A 19,473-nucleotide genomic window follows, 5' to 3' on the forward strand; every position below is an offset into this window, starting at 1 on the left:
CGTGCCAAAATGCAACACGTATGTTGGGGTCAGACGATGCACTCATGTTCATGTTGGGAAGAAAACCAAATTGGTGGATTAAAACATTGTGCTGACCACATGGGGGGGAAGTGATCAATCTTATGAGTTGAAGATTGACAACACGTAAAGTCAGAAAGCAATCTTGAAAGAAGTCTGCCATTCAGCCACAAACAACTGGGTAAGAATCCAGCGACACACCATCAAGGATGAAGACTTTTGGAAACCATCAATTAGACAAAGTCAAATGGGAAGGATGATCATACCTCAGGAGAACCTTCAGCATCTCCAAACATCTCATCGAAGTCGGCGGGACTCTTCGCGGGCAGCGTGTCGTCGTCGTAAGAACGGACAAAGTTTGAAGTCGCTGGTCCTGGAGCCCGTCGTCAAGTAGGCGTCGTAGTCGTAGGCGCCGCGTAAGGTTCCCGCGCCGTCGACATCGGCGTAATTCGGAGGAGATACGCGCCGGGGACGGCGACCGCTCCGTCCAACAACAGTCTGGGCTTTCTCCTGCGACAAAAGCTCCCAGCCAGGACCGCCACCATGAAGGTCAGAAAGAAGGTGGACACGGGACACCAGCGCCACCAGCAGATACGAGGTGACTTTGGAATTCTTCTCCCGCTCGTCGTAGGAAACGTCCTTCAGTTCCGGCACCTCGGCCAAGTTATCGAAAGGAGTAAATACACGGAGCAGGTGGCGGAGAGAGGGGGCTGTCCGTTATCTTTCACCGCCACCATCAGGTTCTGTTTCATGCTGTCAGATTGGCCAATGTCCCGCCGGGTCCTGATCTCGCCACTGTGGAGACCGATGGTGAAAAGTCCCGGATCCGTGGCCTTGACGATGCGGTAGGACAGCCGGGCGTTCTGTCCGGAGTCGGCGTCCACCGCTATCACTTTGGACACCACGGAGCCTCCGTGCGCAGCTTTGGGGACCAGCTCGGTCATGAAGGAGTCGCCCTCCGGGGCGGGGTACAGTATCTGAGGAGAGTTGTCATTCACGTCCCATATCCACACGCTGACGCTCACGTTGCTGCTCAGCGGAGGAGAACCCTTGTCTCTGGCCACCACGTGGACTCGAAAACTCCTCAGGTCTTCGTAATCCAACGAGCAAGCGGCGCGGACGGCCCCCCGTGTCTCCGTCCACCGACACGTAGGAGGACGCCGGGGCGCCGTTCACCTGCGCGCCCGCCGACAGAGAATAAACCACCGTGCCGTTCTGTCTCCGGTCGGGGTCTCGAGCGCCGACCCGACACAAAGCCGAGCCGGCTTTGTTGTTTTCGCTCACGTAGGCGCTGTAGGACTCCGCTCGAACGCGGGCGGGTTGTCGTTGACGTCGGCGACGGACAGGTGAAGACTTTTCCGGGAGGACAGAGGAGGAGAGCCCTCGTCGCTGGCGCCGATTGTAATGTTGTAATCGGACACCAGTTCGCGGTCCAGCTGGCCGCTAGTCACCAGAGAATAATAGTTCTTGATGGAAGGAACTAAGCGGAAGGGGACGTCTTGTTGGACGGAGCAGCGGACCTGCCCGTTCTGCTCAGAGTCTCTGTCCTGCACGTGAACGATGCCCACCTCGGTGCCAGGCGGCACGTTCTCCGCCACCGCATCGGTCAGCGACTTGATCGTGATAACTGGGGCGTTGTCATTCACGTCTGTGATGTCAATCATTACTTTACAATGTGATGAAAGTCCATAACCGTCTTTAGCATCGACCCGCATTTCATATTTGGAATTACTCTCGAAGTCAAGTGACCCGATTACTTTCATCTCACCCGTCTTGCTGTCAATGGAGAATACTTTCTTCGCTTTTTCTGCAATGCGACTAAAATCATATGTAACTTCTCCATTGATGCCATCGTCTGCATCCGTTGCGCTCACGGTGACGACGACAGTTTCCAGCGGTGAGTTTTCAGGCAGGCTGGCCTTGTAAACATCGTGACCGAACACTGGGGCGTTATCATTCGCATCCAGCACCGTGACGTGCACCAGGGTCGTTCCTGATCTTTCGGGAGTGCCTCCATCGCTGGCACTGAGCACCACACTTAAATCATTTTCTGTCTCACGGTCAAACTCTTTGTCCAACACCAATTCAAGACTCTTTGATCCATCCGAATTCTCTCCAACTGATAAAACGAAATGCGCATTGTTTTGTAAGAAATATTGTTGAACAGCATTTTGGCCGACGTCGGCGTCATCCGCTTCGTTCACGCGATATCGAGTTCCTTTGACGGTGGATTCGCTGATTTCAAGCTTGATTTCATCCTTTGGGAAGACGGGCGGATTGTCATTTACATCTTGGACGAGGACCGTAATGCGATGGAGCTCAAGCGGGTTTTCTAACACCAATTCGTATTTCAGCATACAAGTCAGCGTCTCTCCGCACAGCTCCTCTCTGTCAATCCTCTCCCGGATGACAAAATTACCCGTTTTGACGTCAATGTCGCAGTAATGCACATCCTCATTAATAGTGTCGATACGGGCCTTACGAGAGATCAACGCCCGTCCTTCGAGTCCGAGGTCCTTGGCAATATTCCCAACAATGGATCCGGGTCTCATCTCCTCCGCCAAGGCAAAGCTGAGCTCTGCAACGGTGGTGTCGGCCCAAAGAACAAAGCCGGAGAAAAAGACCAGGAATAGATGAGCTCGGCGATCCATTTCTCACTCGGAAAAATCAGCACTATTCATTTGTTTTCGTAGCTCGGATTGAAAAAGGGCATAGCACACGCACAAACAAACACACGCACCTTCAGATAAGCGCGTGTAGCTCCCGAAACAAAAGCCGGTCTGGTTCGTAATGGTTGAAATGCGCCTCCTCGAGTACGGTGGGAAAAGGAAAAAAAATAATATTCAACAGCCTCCTATCGACAAGTATAGAGCGACATCGTGAGTCTATTTGGAATATTGCACGTACATGTACGCGCCTGTAAATTGCAGCCATTTGCCACACTGTGTATTAAAAATATGTTTTCCGTGGAACGGGTCGCAGATAAATAGCAGTGAGGCAAATCAGCACCATGGACAGTGTTGATGTTGACGCAACTTGGCCGTTTTCTTTTCGTATTTTTTCCGAAATGTGCAATTTCCATGAAACATTTAACACGTTGCAAGGTTAAGGAGTTGTTGGTGCATTACATGTCTTCTCCTAAACACTGAACACTGAATGAAAAACATGCTCACCGGCTATAAAAAAAATAAAAAATAAAATAAAAAAAAAGAACACATCGCTGTGTATTTCCAACAAAGCGAGCTCCGCCTTTCTACCGGCCATATCCAAAATGCTTAAACAAATGCTACTAATGAACACACGGTAACAAGGTCAACTGTTTGACAAAAACAATAAATCAACAATATTGATGCTAAACTGTTGTAACTAAAGATTGAGGCAAATATTTTCTTTAGAGCTTTTCGAGTGGGGAAATATCACATTGTAGTAGTGGAAAGCGGGTTCTTCGGCAGAAAGAGAAGAGGAAAACACAGAGCCGAGAACTGAATGTGGGGACTATGACAGGAAAATCTCGGGAGTTGGTTGACATGATGGTTAGGAGAAAGGTTGATATATTGTGTGTCCAGGAGACCAGGTGGAAAGGCAGTAAGGCGAGAAGTTTAGGGGCAGGGTTGAAATTATTTTACCATGGTGGAGATGGGAAGAGAAATGGAGTCGGGGTTATTTTAAAAGAAGAGTTGGCTAAGGATGTCTTGGAGGTGAAAAGAGTATCAGATCGAGTGATGAGGCTGAAACTTGAAATTGAGGGTGTTATGTGGAATGTGATTAGTGGCTATGCCCCACAGGTGGGATGTGACCGAGAGGTGAAAGAGAAATTCTGGAAGGAGCTAGATGATGTAGTTCTGAGCATCCCAGACAGAGAGAGAGTGTCGTAATTGGTGCAGATTGTCATGGATATGTTGGTGAAGGTAATAGGGGTGATGAAGAAGTGATGGGTAAGTACGGCATCCAGGAAAGGAACTTGGAGGGACAGATGGTGGTAGACTTTGCAACAGGGATGCAAATGGCTGTAGTGAACACTTTTTTCCAGAAGAGGCACGAATATAGGGTGAGGTAGATTACACGCAGGTGGAATACATTTTGTGCGGACGATATAATCTGAAGGAGGTTACCAACTGTAAGGTAGTGGTAGGGGAGAGTGTGGCTAGACAGCATAGGATGGTGGTGTGTAAGATGACTCTGGTGGTGGGGAGGAAGATTAGGAAGACAAAGGCAGAGAAGAGAACCATGTGGTGGAAGTTGAGACAGGACGAGTGTTGTACAGCTTTTCGGGAAGAGGTGAGACAGGCTCTCGGTGGACGGGAGGAGCTCCCAGAAGACTGGACCACTGCAGCCAAGGTGATCAGAGAAGCAGGCAGGAGAGTACTTGGTGTATATTCTGGCAGGAAAGGAGAGAAGGAGACTTGGTGGTGGAACCCCACAGTACAGGAAATCATACAAGGAAAAAGGTTAGCTCAGAAGAAGTGGGACACTGAGAGGACCGAGGAGAGGCGAAAGGAATACAGTGAGATGCGACATTGGGCAAAGGTAGAGGTGGCAAAGCCCAAACAAGAGGCATATGATGACATGTATGGCAGGTGGGACACTAAAGAAGGAGAAAAGGATCTATACAGGCTGGCCAGACAGAGGGATAGAGATGGAAAGGATGTGCAGCAGGTTAGGGTGATTAAGCACAGAGATGGAAATGTGTTGACTGGTGCCAGCAGTGTGCTAGCTAGATGGAAAGAATAATACGAGGAGTTGACGAATGAGGAAAATGAGAGAGAAGGGAGAGTAGAAGAGGCAAGTGTGGTGGACCAGGAAGTGGCAATGATTAGTAAGGGGGGACTTAGAAAGGCATTAAAGAGGATGAAAAATGGAAAGGCTGTTGGTCCTGATGACATTCCTGTGGAGTTTTGGAAGCATGTAGGAGAGGTGGCTGTGGGGTTTTTGACCAGCTTCTTCATCAATAGAATTCTAGTGCGTGAGAAGATGCCTGAGGAATGGAGGAAAAGTGTACTGGTGCCCATTTTTAAGAACAAAGGTGATGTGCAGAGCTGTGGGAACTATAGATGAATAAAGTTGATGAGCCACACAATGAAGTTATGGGAAAGAGTAGTGGAGGCTCGACTCAGGAGAGAAGTGAGTATTTGCGAGCAACAGTATGGTTTCATGCCTAGAAAGAGTACCACAGATGCATTGTCTGCCTTGAGGATGTTGATGGTAAAGTACAGAGAAGGTCAGAAGGAGCTACATTGTGTCTTTGTAGATCAAGAGAAAGCCTATGACAGAGTACACAGAGAGGAACTGTGGTACTGCATGCGGACGTCTGGAGTGTCAGAGAAGTATGTTAGAATAATACAGGACGTGTACGAGGGAGGGCAGCAGAACAGCGGTGAGGTGTGACAGACGAATTTAAGGTGGACGTAGGACTGCATCAGGGATCAGCCCTGAGCCCCTTCCTTTTTGCAGTGGTGATGGATAGGCTGACAGATGAGGTTAGACTGGAATCCCTGTGGACCATGATGTTTGCAGATGACATTGTGATCTGCAGTGAAAGCAGGGAGCAGGTGGAGGAACAGTTAGAAAGATGGAGGCATGCACGGGAAAGCAAAGGAATGAAGATTAGCTGAAGTAAAACAGAATATATGTGCATGAACGAGAGGGGTGGTGGGGGAAGAGTGAGGCTACAGGGAGAAGAGATAGCAAGGGTGGAGGACTTTAAATACTTGCGGTCAACCGTAAAGAGCAATGGTGAGTGTGGTCAGGAAGTGAAGAAATGGGTCCAAGCAGGTTGGAACGGGTGGAGGAACGTGTCAGCAGGTGTGTAATGTGACAGAAGAGTCTCTGCTAGGATGGACGGCAAAGTTTATAAAACAGTGGTGAGGCCAGCCATGATGTATGGATTAGAGACAGTGGCACTGAAGAGACGACAGGAAGCAGAGCTGGAGGTGGCGGAAATGAAGAGGTTGAGCTTTGCTCTCGCAGGGAACAGGTTGGATAAAATTAGAAATGAGCTCATCAGAGGGACAGCCAAGGTTCGATGTTTTGGAGACAAAGTTAGAGAGAGCAGACTTCGATGGTTTGGACACGTCCAGAGGAGAAATAGTGCGTATATTGGTAGAAGGATGATGAGGATGGAGCTGCCAGGCAAGAGAGCTAGAGGAAGACCAAAGAGAAGGTTGATGGATGTCGTGAGGGAAGACATGAGGGCAGTTGGTGTTCGAGAGGAGGATGCAGGAGATAGGCTCTCATGGAAAAGGATGACGCGCTGTGGCGACCCCTAACGGGACAAGCCAAAAGGAAAAGAAGAAGAAGAAGAAGAAGAAGAAGTAACTATACATAAAAAGTAGAATACAGAAGAGCATTTCTTTTTCAAATGTATTCATTTGTTTGTCTTAAAGACAAGACACGCTCACAATTGAAGTAAAGGCATCAGGCTTTTCCTGAGAGTGCTCACAACGGGCGTAGTTTTATCAAATCGAGCATTCCAAAAATATATTTCACAAATAAACAAACAGCATCTTCCAAAAAAAAATAAAAAAAATAAATCATTCAAAAAAATAATTGATTTATGAATTGTCGATCATTGGGTTGACGATGTGGCTCGTGCGTGCGTCAATCACAGTCATCAATGTCAAAAGCACATTCGCAGCGTGTCGCCTGATTCAGGTGAACTCAACAACTCGTACTGAGCAAATGATGAAGCACAGTTGCTGTACGATACAGCGAGTGGTGCACGACTCCAGCTTCCAATTGAGATTAGTCACATCCCACCATTATTATTATTATTTATTTATTTATTTATTTTTTACAGTAACTTACGAGCAACATTTTTGCCAGTGGGTTACTGTAAAAAGTAATGTCTAACTGTGCATTTAGCATACGCAATGAGTCAAATGTATCAACTGCAACACCAACAACAACAGATCAATTCAGGGAATGCATCTCCACTGTGAAAACTATGTTCAATTTCAAAACATAGCAAAGCTGAATGACGCCAACGCTATTCAGATGCAAAAGAAAATATTGAACGACAGTACCCAATGGGAATTACATTCAAATACTTTTCCTAGCGACAAATATGATGATTCACCACGTGGCGAATGTTCTTCTCGAACGATGATTTAATTTTCGGATACGTCGGCACAAGGCTCCTACCTCAAGAGGGTCGAAAGAATCGCGAAGCTCGTCATCGAAGTCGCCGGGACTCTTCGCGGGCAGCGTGTCGTCGTCGTAAGAACGCACAAAGTTGAAGTCGCTGGTCCTGGAGCCCGTCGTCAAGTAGGCGTCGTAGTCGTAGGCGCCGCGTAAGGTTCCCGCGCCGTCGACATCGGCGTAATTAGGAGGGAGATACGCGCCGGGGACGGCGACCGCTCCGTCCAACAACAGTCTGGGCTTTCTCCTGCGACAAAAGCTCCCAGCCAGGACCGCCACCATGAAGGTCAGAAAGAAGGTGGACACGGACACCAGCGCCACCAGCAGATACGAGGTGACTTTGGAATTCTTCTCCCGCTCGTCGTAGGAAACGTCCTTCAGTTCCGGCACCTCGGCCAAGTTATCGGAAAGGAGTAAATACACGGAGCAGGTGGCGGAGAGAGGGGGCTGTCCGTTATCTTTCACCGCCACCATCAGGTTCTGTTTCATGCTGTCAGATTGGCCAATGTCCCGCCGGGTCCTGATCTCTCCACTGTGGAGACCGATGGTGAAAAGTCCCGGATCCGTGGCCTTGACGATGTGGTAGGACAGCCGGGCGTTCTGTCCGGAGTCGCCGTCCACCGCTATCACTTTGGACACCACGGAGCCTCCGTGCGCAGCTTTGGGGACCAGCTCGGTCATGAAGGAGTCGCCCTCCGGGGCGGGGTACAGTATCTGAGGAGAGTTGTCATTCACGTCCCATATCCACACGCTGACGCTCACGTTGCTGCTCAGCGGAGGAGAACCCTTGTCTCTGGCCACCACGTGGACTCGAAAACTCCTCAGGTCTTCGTAATCCAACGAGCAAGCGGCGCGGACGGCCCCCGTGTCTCCGTCCACCGACACGTAGGAGGACGCCGGGGCGCCGTTCACCTGCGCGCCCGCCGACAGAGAATAAACCACCGTGCCGTTCTGTCTCCGGTCGGGGTCTCGAGCGCCGACCCGACACAAAGCCGAGCCGGCTTTGTTGTTTTCGCTCACGTAGGCGCTGTAGGACTCCCGCTCGAACGCGGGCGGGTTGTCGTTGACGTCGGCGACGGACAGGTGAAGACTTTTCCGGGAGGACAGAGGAGGAGAGCCCTCGTCGCTGGCGCCGATTGTAATGTTGTAATCGGACACCAGTTCGCGGTCCAGCTGGCCGCTAGTCACCAGAGAATAATAGTTCTTGATGGAAGGAACTAAGCGGAAGGGGACGTCTTGTTGGACGGAGCAGCGGACCTGCCCGTTCTGCTCAGAGTCTCTGTCCTGCACGTGAACGATGCCCACCTCGGTGCCAGGCGGCACGTTCTCCGCCACCGCATCGGTCAGCGACTTGATATTGATAACTGGGGCGTTGTCATTCACATCTGTGATGTCAATGATTAAAGTTGAATAAGAAACTAAGCCAAGACCATCTTTAGCGCTGATTTGCATTTCGTAAGACGATACTTTCTCATAATCAACGACACCAACCACTTTGACGTCACCAGTTTTGGGGTGCAAAGCAAAGACCCGCTTACTATCATCATCAGAAACGTGTAACGCATATGTGATTTCGCTATTTATTCCTTCGTCTGCATCACTCGCGCTCACTGTGATCACCAAAGTATCAACAGGAGAATTTTCTGCCAGACTTGATTCATAGACCGCCTGACTAAATACGGGCGCGTTATCATTCGCGTCCAAAACGGTGACGTGGATGACGACTGTTCCTGATCTCTGAGGGGAGCCGCCATCATTGGCGGTCAGCAAGAGCATCATGTCTGTTTTGTCTTCTCTGTCCAATTCTTTGTCTAAGACCAATTCACAGGACTTTCGCCCACCTGGTTTTGTATTTACATTTAACTTAAAATGATCATTCTGTTGCAAAGTGTAGCTTTGAACAGCATTTTCTCCAATGTCTGCATCGTGTGCTTCTCCGAGAAGAAAACGTGCACCCTTATCCGCTGATTCTTGGATTTCAAATTTGAGTGAATCTTCAATAAAATGTGGTGAATTATCATTAATGTCGACAACACGGATATTAACACGGTGCAGTTCCATTGGGTTTTCCAGGACAAGTTCCTGCTTTAAAACACACGATGCCTTTTTGCCACAAAGATCTTCCCTGTCGATCCTTTCCTGAACAACCAAGTCGCCAGTGTTGAGGTTGATGCCGCAGTGTTGGACGTTGTCGTCTTCCCCATCGATGCGCGCTTTACGAGCAGATAACTGGCCCAAATTTAGTCCCAAATCCTTGGCGATATTCCCGATTGCAGATCCACGTTTCATCTCCTCTGGGATGGAGTAGCTGACGTCTCCGTTGGCGGGGTGGAGGAAAAGGAAAAGAAAAACGAGGCCGCGGCGGAAAGGCCAAAATCTTTTGTTCTCCATTGCACCACAAAAAGATGAATCAACAGAAAAGCAGCAAGATAAATATGATCTCCCCGGATATCCACAGATTTTTTACACCGGAGCCACGCAGCGTCTCGACCAGAGCGACACAAGAATTAAATCCGGTTTGTGTGCGGGCACAAATGGGTGTGAAATTCCAGAACGTTTGTTCATGGGAGCATACTGACATCTAGAGTGCATTTCTTGCAATAACATCCCGTTGAGGATTGTTTTCAGAAACAAAGTTGTAAAATCATTACAATCTTACTGCGGAACTGATTTTGCATCGCGGCTCAGCTCATTTACCAAAATGGCTTTTTCAAAACTGCGTCTTGGAATTCAAGGATAATATTATCAAGACCTGTAGATCACTTGAAAATACTATTGATAAATAGTGACATGTCTTGTAACTTAAAAAAAGCGAGTTTAGCGGAAAAGGTTCAAGTATCAGGGGACAACAGCATGGACATAATTTCAGAACCATGGACAGAGGTGAAAGCAGCGACCAATAAAAGAGCCGCAAAGGGTGGAAAATTTCAGACTTTCTGAACCAGTTGACCGCCTGAACTGCTCATCCTCCAAACTGGTACCACACCGTGTCGACATTTTCGATATCAATCGCAAACAAAGGTTTCCCTCCGAGGGAAAGGAACTGGAACAAACTCCAAATGTCTTGATACATTTCCAAAAGGTTTTACGACACAACTTTCTGCAAATACTTTTCGGTATAAATCGAACACAACAAGAAGCTTCATGGAGATTTTCCTTTTTCACGTGAGCTGATATGCACACGTGTGTGCAAAGTACACATCAATGGGCCGAAATAAAATTTTCCGGAATGGTCTGTTCGAAACAAAGATATACTGTAGCAACACCATGGGACACATTTCTAAGAGAGGATTGCAAGAAAATACACAACTGGAGAAGAGTGATGTTTGTTTGTTTGTTTGTTTGTTTACAATGCCACCCATCCAATGTCTATACTTTTAAAAAAATAATAATAATAATTCTCACATTCCCCACGCCAAATTAGAATTATGTTGATGTGGCCAATACGCAGTCGTATGACATTCTTGTGCACTGCTGCTGTGTTATTTTTTTTTATTTTGTATTTTTTTTTTGCTAAAGTGAATTTACAAGTCTAGTGATCTAAAACAGCTGCAACAAAATGACATCATCCAAACAAATGTAAGGACAGTCCAGAAAGAAAGTAATGAACATCTATCAGTATGGAAAGGGTTACAAACGCTTGAGGATTCCACTGAACCAGAAGAGCCATGATCCTCACATGGACAAAAAAAAAATGGAACAGTGGTGAACCTTCCCAGGAGTGGCCGGCCTACAAAGATTACCCCAAGAGAACAAGAATGACTCATCCAGGAGGCCACAAAGGAACTCAGGACAACGAGGAGAGAACTGCAGGCCTCCTTTGCCTCAGTTAAGGTCAGTGTTCAGGACACAACAATAAGGAAGACTGCAGGGCAAAAATGGCATCCATGGCAGAGTTCCCAAGCCAAAACCACTGCAAACCAAAAACAACAAAGCTTCAGCTTACTTTTGCAAAAAAAAAAAAAAAAAAAACATTGAATGATTCCCAAGATTTTCGGGAGGAAGTTATATGGACAGAGGAGATGAAAGTTCAACTTTTGGGAAGATGTGTGTCTCGTTAGAGCACAGCATTTCAGAAAAAAAGAACATTCTACCAAGACTCAAACGTGGTGGTCGTGTGACGGTCTTGGGCTGCTTTGCTCCTTCAGGACCTGGACAACTTGCTGTGATGAATGGAACCATGAATTCTGCTCATTCACAGAAAATCCTGAAGGAGATTGTTCAGCCATTAGTTTGTTCAGACATGCCGTTCGTTTCGTTTTGCATAAAGGGATTCAAGACCTAAAAAAAGAGTTAGGTGCTTGGTGATTAACCATATTTCATCAAACCGCAACAGTTTGGGTCGACTTGTCCACCAGCATATTGTCATTGCCGTTGTAATGTGCGGTGTGCATGCTAACGCAATGTTAACATTGTAACTGTGTGGAGATGACGCACAGTAAGTGTGGCCCTTTAATGAGTTGCTTTATATGAACTAAATGATTTCGATTTTGTTTTGTTTTTTTTTTTCTGTTGGGAGTTTTGTTGAGGAGTTCATGAGTGCGTCAGAGAGCCACAAACCCACGCAAGATGGCCAAACAAACCCTCGGACTTGGTTCGTCAAGACGAGATTTCATATTAATCGCGCAAGTGAGAGGAACAGCCGCCGAAGATGGACGTGGGGACATTTCTGCCAGAGTGTTGGGAGACAATAAACTCTCAATTCAAGTCTGACATTTTGTATTTTGCTCATCACAGTTTTTGTTGTGGTTGAGGTATATGTGTTATGCTTCATTTTGGGTTTTGAAAAATCGAATTCGATAGTTACGGACCGATCTAACGTAACGACCATATCGAAACTAAACCATCTGACAAGGAATTTGGTTGAACTAACCCCATCCTTGGGGTTAGTTCAACCAAATTACCTGGAAACGAGAAAAAAATAAAGGTACAATGAGAAAAAAAGCTGAAAATTAGTTGGTTTTGTTACCTCCCAATACTGTATTGTCATACGTTGGATACATTAGAATGTTTTAACCAGCATGAAATGATAATGAGAAAGATTTGGGTGTATAAAAATTCTAAGTAGAGCCACACGATTATAGCCAAAATAATAATCAGGATTCTATTGATCAATGTCGTAATCATGATTATTAGTCACAAGTATTCCTCATGTATTCTTCGGGAAAAATCTTCATTTTTATTGTACTACTTTCCAACGATCAATATGTAACAGTGTTTAGTTCAAAATGATTCTTCAAATAAGAATACATGGTAGATAATACAAAAAAATTAAACCCCGCCCCCCCACTCCCCAATTCTGTTTTACCAAAGGCTAACTGAAGAAAATGTGCTATTACAAAGTGCAGTCATGAATTGCAACTTAATGGACGCAAATATAGTTAATGCAAAACATTAGGCTGTAAGCACAGACTTTTTGTTGGAAAATCCCCGTCGTCAATATAGTTAACTGCCAAGGACGGTACGTCTCCGTTGTTCTGCTTGACCGTTGGGTCAGTCGTGCATGGTCACAAACTGCAAAGAGCTCGACAGTTGTGATTTCCCTCGCTATTTACTCTTGATGTTTTTTTTCATTGAGATCAGGCCAGCCGAAAAGTTGAAGTCAAGGCAGCCGCAAGAACGATCGTTAAGACTGTTACCGTGACACGCCGCCTGTCTGCCAATGTGCTGAGAAGAACAACTTCGAAATAAAAACTTCATATATACCTACATTGGACATAAATGTCATCCCAAAGTCTAAGTAACCTACTATAAACAAAAACAAATCCACTAAGTGGAATGACAAAATATTTGATATACTGACTAAAGTATCAAATGTTTATCATTAAAAGGCAAAAAAAACAACAACAAAAAAACAAGCCACAAAGGAAAATTGATCTACCTCAAGCGGGTCGAAAGAATCGCGAAGCTCGTCATCGAAGTCGCCGGGACTCTTCGCGGGCAGCGTGTCGTCGTCGTAAGAACGCACAAAGTTGAAGTCGCTGGTCCTGGAGCCCGTCGTCAAGTAGGCGTCGTAGTCGTAGGCGCCGCGTAAAGTTCCCGCGCCGTCGACATCGGCGTAATTCGGAGGGAGATACGCGCCGGGGACGGCGACCGCTCCGTCCAACAACAGTCTGGGCTTTCTCCTGCGACAAAAGCTCCCAGCCAGGACCGCCACCATGAAGGTCAGAAAGAAGGTGGACACGGACACCAGCGCCACCAGCAGATACGAGGTGACTTTGGAATTCTTCTCCCGCTCGTCGGAAGAAACGTCCTTCAGTTCCGGCACCTCGGCCAAGTTATCGGAAAGGAGTAAATACACGGAGCAGGTGGCGGAGAGAGGGGGCTGTCCGTTATCTTTCACCGCCACCATCAGGTTCTGTTTCATGCTGTCAGATTGGCCAATGTCCCGCCGGGTCCTGATCTCTCCACTGTGGAGACCGATGGTGAAAAGTCCCGGATCCGTGGCCTTGACGATACGGTAGGACAGCCGGGCGTTCTGTCCGGAGTCGGCGTCCACCGCTATCACTTTGGACACCACGGAGCCTCCGTGCGCAGCTTTGGGGACCAGCTCGGTCATGAAGGAGTCGCCCTCCGGGGCGGGGTACAGTATCTGAGGAGAGTTGTCATTCACGTCCCATATCCACACGCTGACGCTCACGTTGCTGCTCAGCGGAGGAGAACCCTTGTCTCTGGCCACCACGTGGACTCGAAAACTCCTCAGGTCTTCGTAATCCAACGAGCAAGCGGCGCGGACGGCCCCCGTGTCTCCGTCCACCGACACGTAGGAGGACGCCGGGGCGCCGTTCACCTGCGCGCCCGCCGACAGAGAATAAACCACCGTGCCGTTCTGTCTCCGGTCGGGGTCTCGAGCGCCGACCCGACACAAAGCCGAGCCGGCTTTGTTGTTTTCGCTCACGTAGGCGCTGTAGGACTCCCGCTCGAACGCGGGCGGGTTGTCGTTGACGTCGGCGACGGACAGGTGAAGACTTTTCCGGGAGGACAGAGGAGGAGAGCCCTCGTCGCTGGCGCCGATTGTAATGTTGTAATCGGACACCAGTTCGCGGTCCAGCTGGCCGCTAGTCACCAGAGAATAATAGTTCTTGATGGAAGGAACTAAGCGGAAGGGGACGTCTTGTTGGACGGAGCAGCGGACCTGCCCGTTCTGCTCAGAGTCTCTGTCCTGCACGTGAACGATGCCCACCTCGGTGCCAGGCGGCACGTTCTCCGCCACCGCATCGGTCAGCGACTTGATCGTGATAACTGGGGCGTTGTCATTCACATCTGTGATGTCAATGATTAAAGTTGAATAAGAAACTAAGCCAAGACCATCTTTAGCGCTGATTTGCATTTCGTAAGACGATACTTTCTCATAATCAACGACACCAACCACTTTGACGTCACCAGTTTTGGGGTGCAAAGCAAAGACCCGTTTACTATCATCATCAGAAACGTGTAACGCATATGTGATTTCGCTATTTATTCCTTCGTCTGCATCACTCGCGCTCACTGTGATCACCAAAGTATCAACAGGAGAATTTTCTGCCAGACTTGATTCATAGACCGCCTGACTAAATACGGGCGCGTTATCATTCGCGTCCAAAACGGTGACGTGGATGACGACTGTTCCTGATCTCTGAGGGGAGCCGCCATCATTGGCGGTCAGCAAGAGCATCATGTCTTTTTTATCTTCTCTGTCCAATTCTTTGTCTAAGACCAATTCGCAGGACTTTCGTCCACCTGGTTTAGTATTGACATTGAATTTAAAATGATCATTCTGCTGCAAAGTGTAGCTTTGAACAGCATTTTCTCCAATGTCTGCATCGTGTGCTTCTCCGAGAAGAAAACGAGCACCCTTGTCCGCTGATTCTCGGATTTCAAATTTGAGTGAATCTTCAATAAAATGTGGTGAATTATCATTAATGTCGACAACACGGATATTAACACGGTGCAGTTCCATTGGGTTTTCCAGTACAAGTTCCTGCTTTAAAACACACGATGCCTTTTTGCCACAAAGATCTTCCCTGTCGATCCTTTCCTGAACAACCAAGTCGCCAGTGTTGAGGTTGATGCCGCAGTGTTGGACGTTGTCGTCTTCCCCATCGATGCGCGCTTTACGAGCAGATAACTGGCCCAAATTTAGTCCCAAATCCTTGCCGATATTCCCGATTGCAGATCCACGTTTCATCTCCTCTGGGATAGAGTAGCTGACGTCTCCGTTGGCGGGGTGGAGGAAAAGGAAAAGAAAAACGAGGCCGCGGCGGAAAGGCCAAAATCTTTTGTTCTCCATTGCACCACAAAAAGATGAATCAACAGAAAAGCAGCAAGATAAATATGATCTCCCCGGATATCCACAGATTTTTTTACACCGGAGCCACGCAGCGTCTCGACCAGAGCGACACAAGAATTAAATCCGGTTTGTGTGCGGGCACAAATGGGTGTGAAATTCAAGAACGTTTGTTCATGGGAGCATACTGACATCTAGAGTGCATTTCTTGCAATAACATCCCGTTGCGGATTGTTTTCAGAAACAAAGTTGTAAAATCATTACAATCTTACTGCGGAACTGATTTTGCATCGCGGCTCAGCTCATTTACCAAAATGGCTTTTTCAAAACTGCGTCTTGGAATTCAAGGATAATATTATCAAGACCTGTAGATCACTTGAAAATACTATTGATACATAGTGACATGTCTTGTAACTTAAAAAAGCGAGTTCAGCGGAAAAGGTTCAAGTATCAGGGGACAACAGCATGGACATAATTTCAGAACCATGGACAGAGGTGAAAGCAGCGACCAATAAAAGAGCCGCAAAGGGTGGAAAATTTCAGACTTTCTGAACCAGTTGACCGCCTGAACTGCTCATCCTCCAAACTGGTACCACACCGTGTCGACATTTTCGATATCAATCGCAAACAAAGGTTTCCCTCCGAGGGAAAGGAACTGGAACAAACTCCAAATGTCTTGATACATTTCCAAAAGGTTTTACGACATAAAACGGTATAAATCGAACACAACAAGAAGCTTCATGGAGATTTTCCTTTTCCCACGTGAGCTGATATGCACACGTGTGTGCAAAGTACACATCAATGGGCCGAAACAAGTTTCCGGAATGGTCTGTTCGAAACAAAGATATACTGTAGCAACACCATGGGACACATTTCTAAGAGAGGATTGCAAGAAAATACACAACTGGAGAAGAGTGATGTTTGTTTGTTTACAATGCCACCCATCCAATGTCTATACTTTAAAAAAAATAATAATAATTCTCACATTCCCCACGCCAAATTAGAATTATGTCGATGTGGCCAATACGCAGTTGTATGACATTCTTGTGCACTGCTGCTGTGTTATTTTTTTTTATTTTGTATTTTTTTTTGCTAAAGTGAATTTACAAGTCTAGTGATCTAAAACAGCTGCAACAAAATGACATCATCCAAACAAATGTAAGGACAGTCCAGAAAGAAAGTAATGAACATCTATCAGTATGGAAAGGGTTACAAACGCTTGAGGATTCCACTGAACCAGAAGAGCCATGATCCTCACATGGACAAAAAAAAAATGGAACAGTGGTGAACCTTCCCAGGAGTGGCCGGCCTACAAAGATTACCCCAAGAGAACAAGAATGACTCATCCAGGAGGCCACAAAGGAACTCAGGACAACGAGGAGAGAACTGCAGGCCTCCTTTGCCTCAGTTAAGGTCAGTGTTCAGGACACAACAATAAGGAAGACTGCAGGGCAAAAATGGCATCCATGGCAGAGTTCCCAAGCCAAAACCACTGCAAACCAAAAACAACAAAGGTTCAGCTTACTTTTGCAAAAAAAAAAAAAAAAAAAAAAAAAAACATTGAATGATTCCCAAGATTTTCGGGAGGAAGTTATATGGACAGAGGAGATGAAAGTTCAACTTTTGGGAAGATGTGTGTCTCGTTAGAGCACAGCATTTCAGAAAAAAAGAACATTCTACCAAGACTCAAACGTGGTGGTCGTGTGACGGTCTTGGGCTGCTTTGCTCCTTCAGGACCTGGACAACTTGCTGTGATGAATGGAACCATGAATTCTGCTCATTCACAGAAAATCCTGAAGGAGATTGTTCAGCCATTAGTTTGTTCAGACATGCCGTTCGTTTCGTTTTGCATAAAGGGATTCAAGACCTAAAAAAAGAGTTAGGTGCTTGGTGATTAACCATATTTCATCAAACCGCAACAGTTTGGGTCGACTTGTCCACCAGCATATTGTCATTGCCGTTGTAATGTGCGGTGTGCATGCTAACGCAATGTTAACATTGTAACTGTGTGGAGATGACGCACAGTAAGTCTTCTTCTTCTTCTTTTCCTTTCGGCTTGTCCCGTTAGGGGTCGCCACAGCGCGTCATCCTTTTCCATGTGAGCCGATCTCCTGCATCCTCCTCTCGAACACCAACTGCCATCATGTCTTCCCTCACGACATCCATCAACCTTCTCTTTGGTCTTCCTCTAGCTCTCTTGCCTGGCAGCTCCATCCTCATCATCCTTCTACCAATGTACTCACTATTTCTCCTCTGGACGTGTCCAAACCATCCAAGTCTGCTCTCTCTAACTTTGTCTCCAAAACATCAAACCTTGGCTGTCCCTCTGATGAGCTCATTTCTAATTTTATCCAACCTGGTCACTCCGAGAGCGAACCTCAACATCTTCATTTCCGCCACCTCCAGCTCTGCTTCCTGTTTTCTCTTCAGTGCCACTGTCTCTAATCCGTACATCATGGCTGGCCTCACCACTGTTTTATAAACTTTGCCGTCCATCCTACCAGAGACTCTTCTGTCACATAACACACCTGACACCTTCCTCCACCCGTTCCAACCTGCTTGGACCCGTTTCTTCACTTCCTGACCACACTCACCATTGCTCTGGACGGTTGACCCCAAGTATTTAAAGTCCTCTACCCTTGCCATCTCTTCTCCCTGTAGCCTCATTCTTCCCCCACCACCCCTCTCATTCATGCACATATATTCTGTTTTACTTCGGCTAATCTTCATTCCTCTTCTTTCCAGTGCATGCCTCCATCTTTCTAACTGTTCCTCCAGCTGCTCCCTGCTTTCACTGCAGATCACAATGTCATCTGCAAACATCATGGTCCACGGGGATTCCAGTCTAACCTCATCTGTCAGCCTATCCATCACCACTGCAAAAAGGAAGGGGCTCAGGGCTGATCCCTGATGCAGTCCCACGTCCACCTTAAATTCTTCTGTCACACCGACAGCACACCTCACCGCTGTTCTGCTGCCCTCGAACATGTCCTGTATTATTCTAACATACTTCTCTGCCACTCCAGACTTCCGCATGCAGTACCACAGTTCCTCTCTGGGTACTCTGTCATAGGCTTTCTCTAGATCTACAAAGACACAATGTAGCTCCTTCTGACATTCTCTGTGCTTTTCCATCAACATCCTCAAGGCAAATAATGCATCTGTGGTACTCTTTCTAGGCATGAAACCATACTGTTGCTCGCAAATACTCACTTCTGTCCTGAGTCTAGCCTCCACTACTCTTTGCCACAACTTCATTGTGTGGCTCATCCACTTTATTCCTCTATAGTTGCCACAGCTCTGCACATCACCTTTGTTCTTAAAAATGGGCACCAGTACACTTTTCCTCCATTCCTCAGGCATCTTCTCACGCACTAGAATTCTATTGAACAAGCTGGTCAAAAACTCCACAGCCACCTCTCCTAGATGCTTCCATACCTCCACAGGAATGTCATCAGGACCAACTGTCTTTCCATTTTTCATTCTCTTTAATGCCTTTCTAACTTCCCCCTTACTAATCATTGCCACTTCCTGGTCCACCACACTTGCCTCTTCTACTCTCCCTTCTCTATCATTTTCCTCATTCATCAACTCCTCGAAGTATTCTTTCCATCTAGCTAGCACACTGCTGGCACCAGTCAACATATTTCCATCTCTATCCTTAATCACGCGAACCTGCTGCACATCCTTCCCATCTCTATCCCTCTGTCTGGCCAGCCTGTATAGATCCTTTTCTCCTTCTTTAGTGTCCCACCTGCCATACATGTCATCATATGCCTCTTGTTTTGCCTTTGCCACCTCTACCTTTGCCCTGTGTCGCATCTCAATGTATTCCTTTCGCCTCTCCTCGGTCCTCTCAGTGTCCCACTTCTTCTTAGCTAACCGTTTTCCTTGTATGATTTCCTGTACTGTGGGGTTCCACCACCAAGTCTCCTTCTCTCCTTTCCTGCCAGAAGATACACCAAGTACTCTCCTGCCTGCTTCTCTGATCACCTTGGCTGCAGTGGTCCAGTCTTCTGGAAGCTCTTCCCGTCCACCGAGAGCCTGTATCA

The 19,473-nt window shown here is 47.1% G+C and overlaps 3 protein-coding genes and 1 pseudogene across 20 annotated transcripts in view; 1 reads left to right on the plus strand and 3 right to left on the minus strand.

Annotated features, from left to right (window-relative positions):
* The window catches only part of LOC133484589 (protocadherin alpha-C2-like), a 285,315-nt gene that overhangs the window by 210,532 nt on the left and 55,310 nt on the right, over positions 1 to 19,473 (plus strand). The window lies entirely within an intron of this gene.
* On the minus strand, positions 279 to 3,261 carry LOC133484601 (protocadherin gamma-A12-like; annotated as a pseudogene).
* Positions 2,491 to 9,643, minus strand: LOC133484599 (protocadherin beta-15-like). The gene is made up of 2 exons (XM_061787450.1): positions 7,159 to 9,643; positions 2,491 to 2,596 (listed from the first exon to the last, which is right to left on the minus strand). Exons 1-2 carry the CDS (start codon positions 9,544 to 9,546, stop codon positions 2,567 to 2,569), a joined length of 2,418 nt encoding a protein of 805 aa, XP_061643434.1. The 5' UTR covers positions 9,547 to 9,643; the 3' UTR covers positions 2,491 to 2,566.
* Positions 12,474 to 16,934, minus strand: LOC133484596 (protocadherin beta-15-like). The gene has a single exon (XM_061787447.1). The coding sequence runs from the start codon at positions 15,422 to 15,424 to the stop codon at positions 12,980 to 12,982; it is 2,445 nt and encodes an 814-aa protein (XP_061643431.1). The 5' UTR covers positions 15,425 to 16,934; the 3' UTR covers positions 12,474 to 12,979.

This window comes from Phyllopteryx taeniolatus, chromosome 10 (genome assembly GCF_024500385.1).
Source record: "Phyllopteryx taeniolatus isolate TA_2022b chromosome 10, UOR_Ptae_1.2, whole genome shotgun sequence".
Lineage (NCBI taxonomy): Eukaryota > Metazoa > Chordata > Actinopteri > Syngnathiformes > Syngnathidae > Phyllopteryx > Phyllopteryx taeniolatus.

Coding starts and splice junctions, on each gene's coding strand:
- LOC133484599 (XM_061787450.1), bottom strand. CDS start 9,546: ATGGAGAACAAAAGATTTTGGCCTTTCCGCCGCGGCCTCGTTTTTCTT. Junction 2,597..7,158: donor ATTCTTTCGACCCTCTTGAG/GTAGGAGCCTTG, acceptor CCACCGTTGCAG/AGCTCAGCTTTGCCTTGGCG.
- LOC133484596 (XM_061787447.1), bottom strand. CDS start 15,424: ATGGAGAACAAAAGATTTTGGCCTTTCCGCCGCGGCCTCGTTTTTCTT.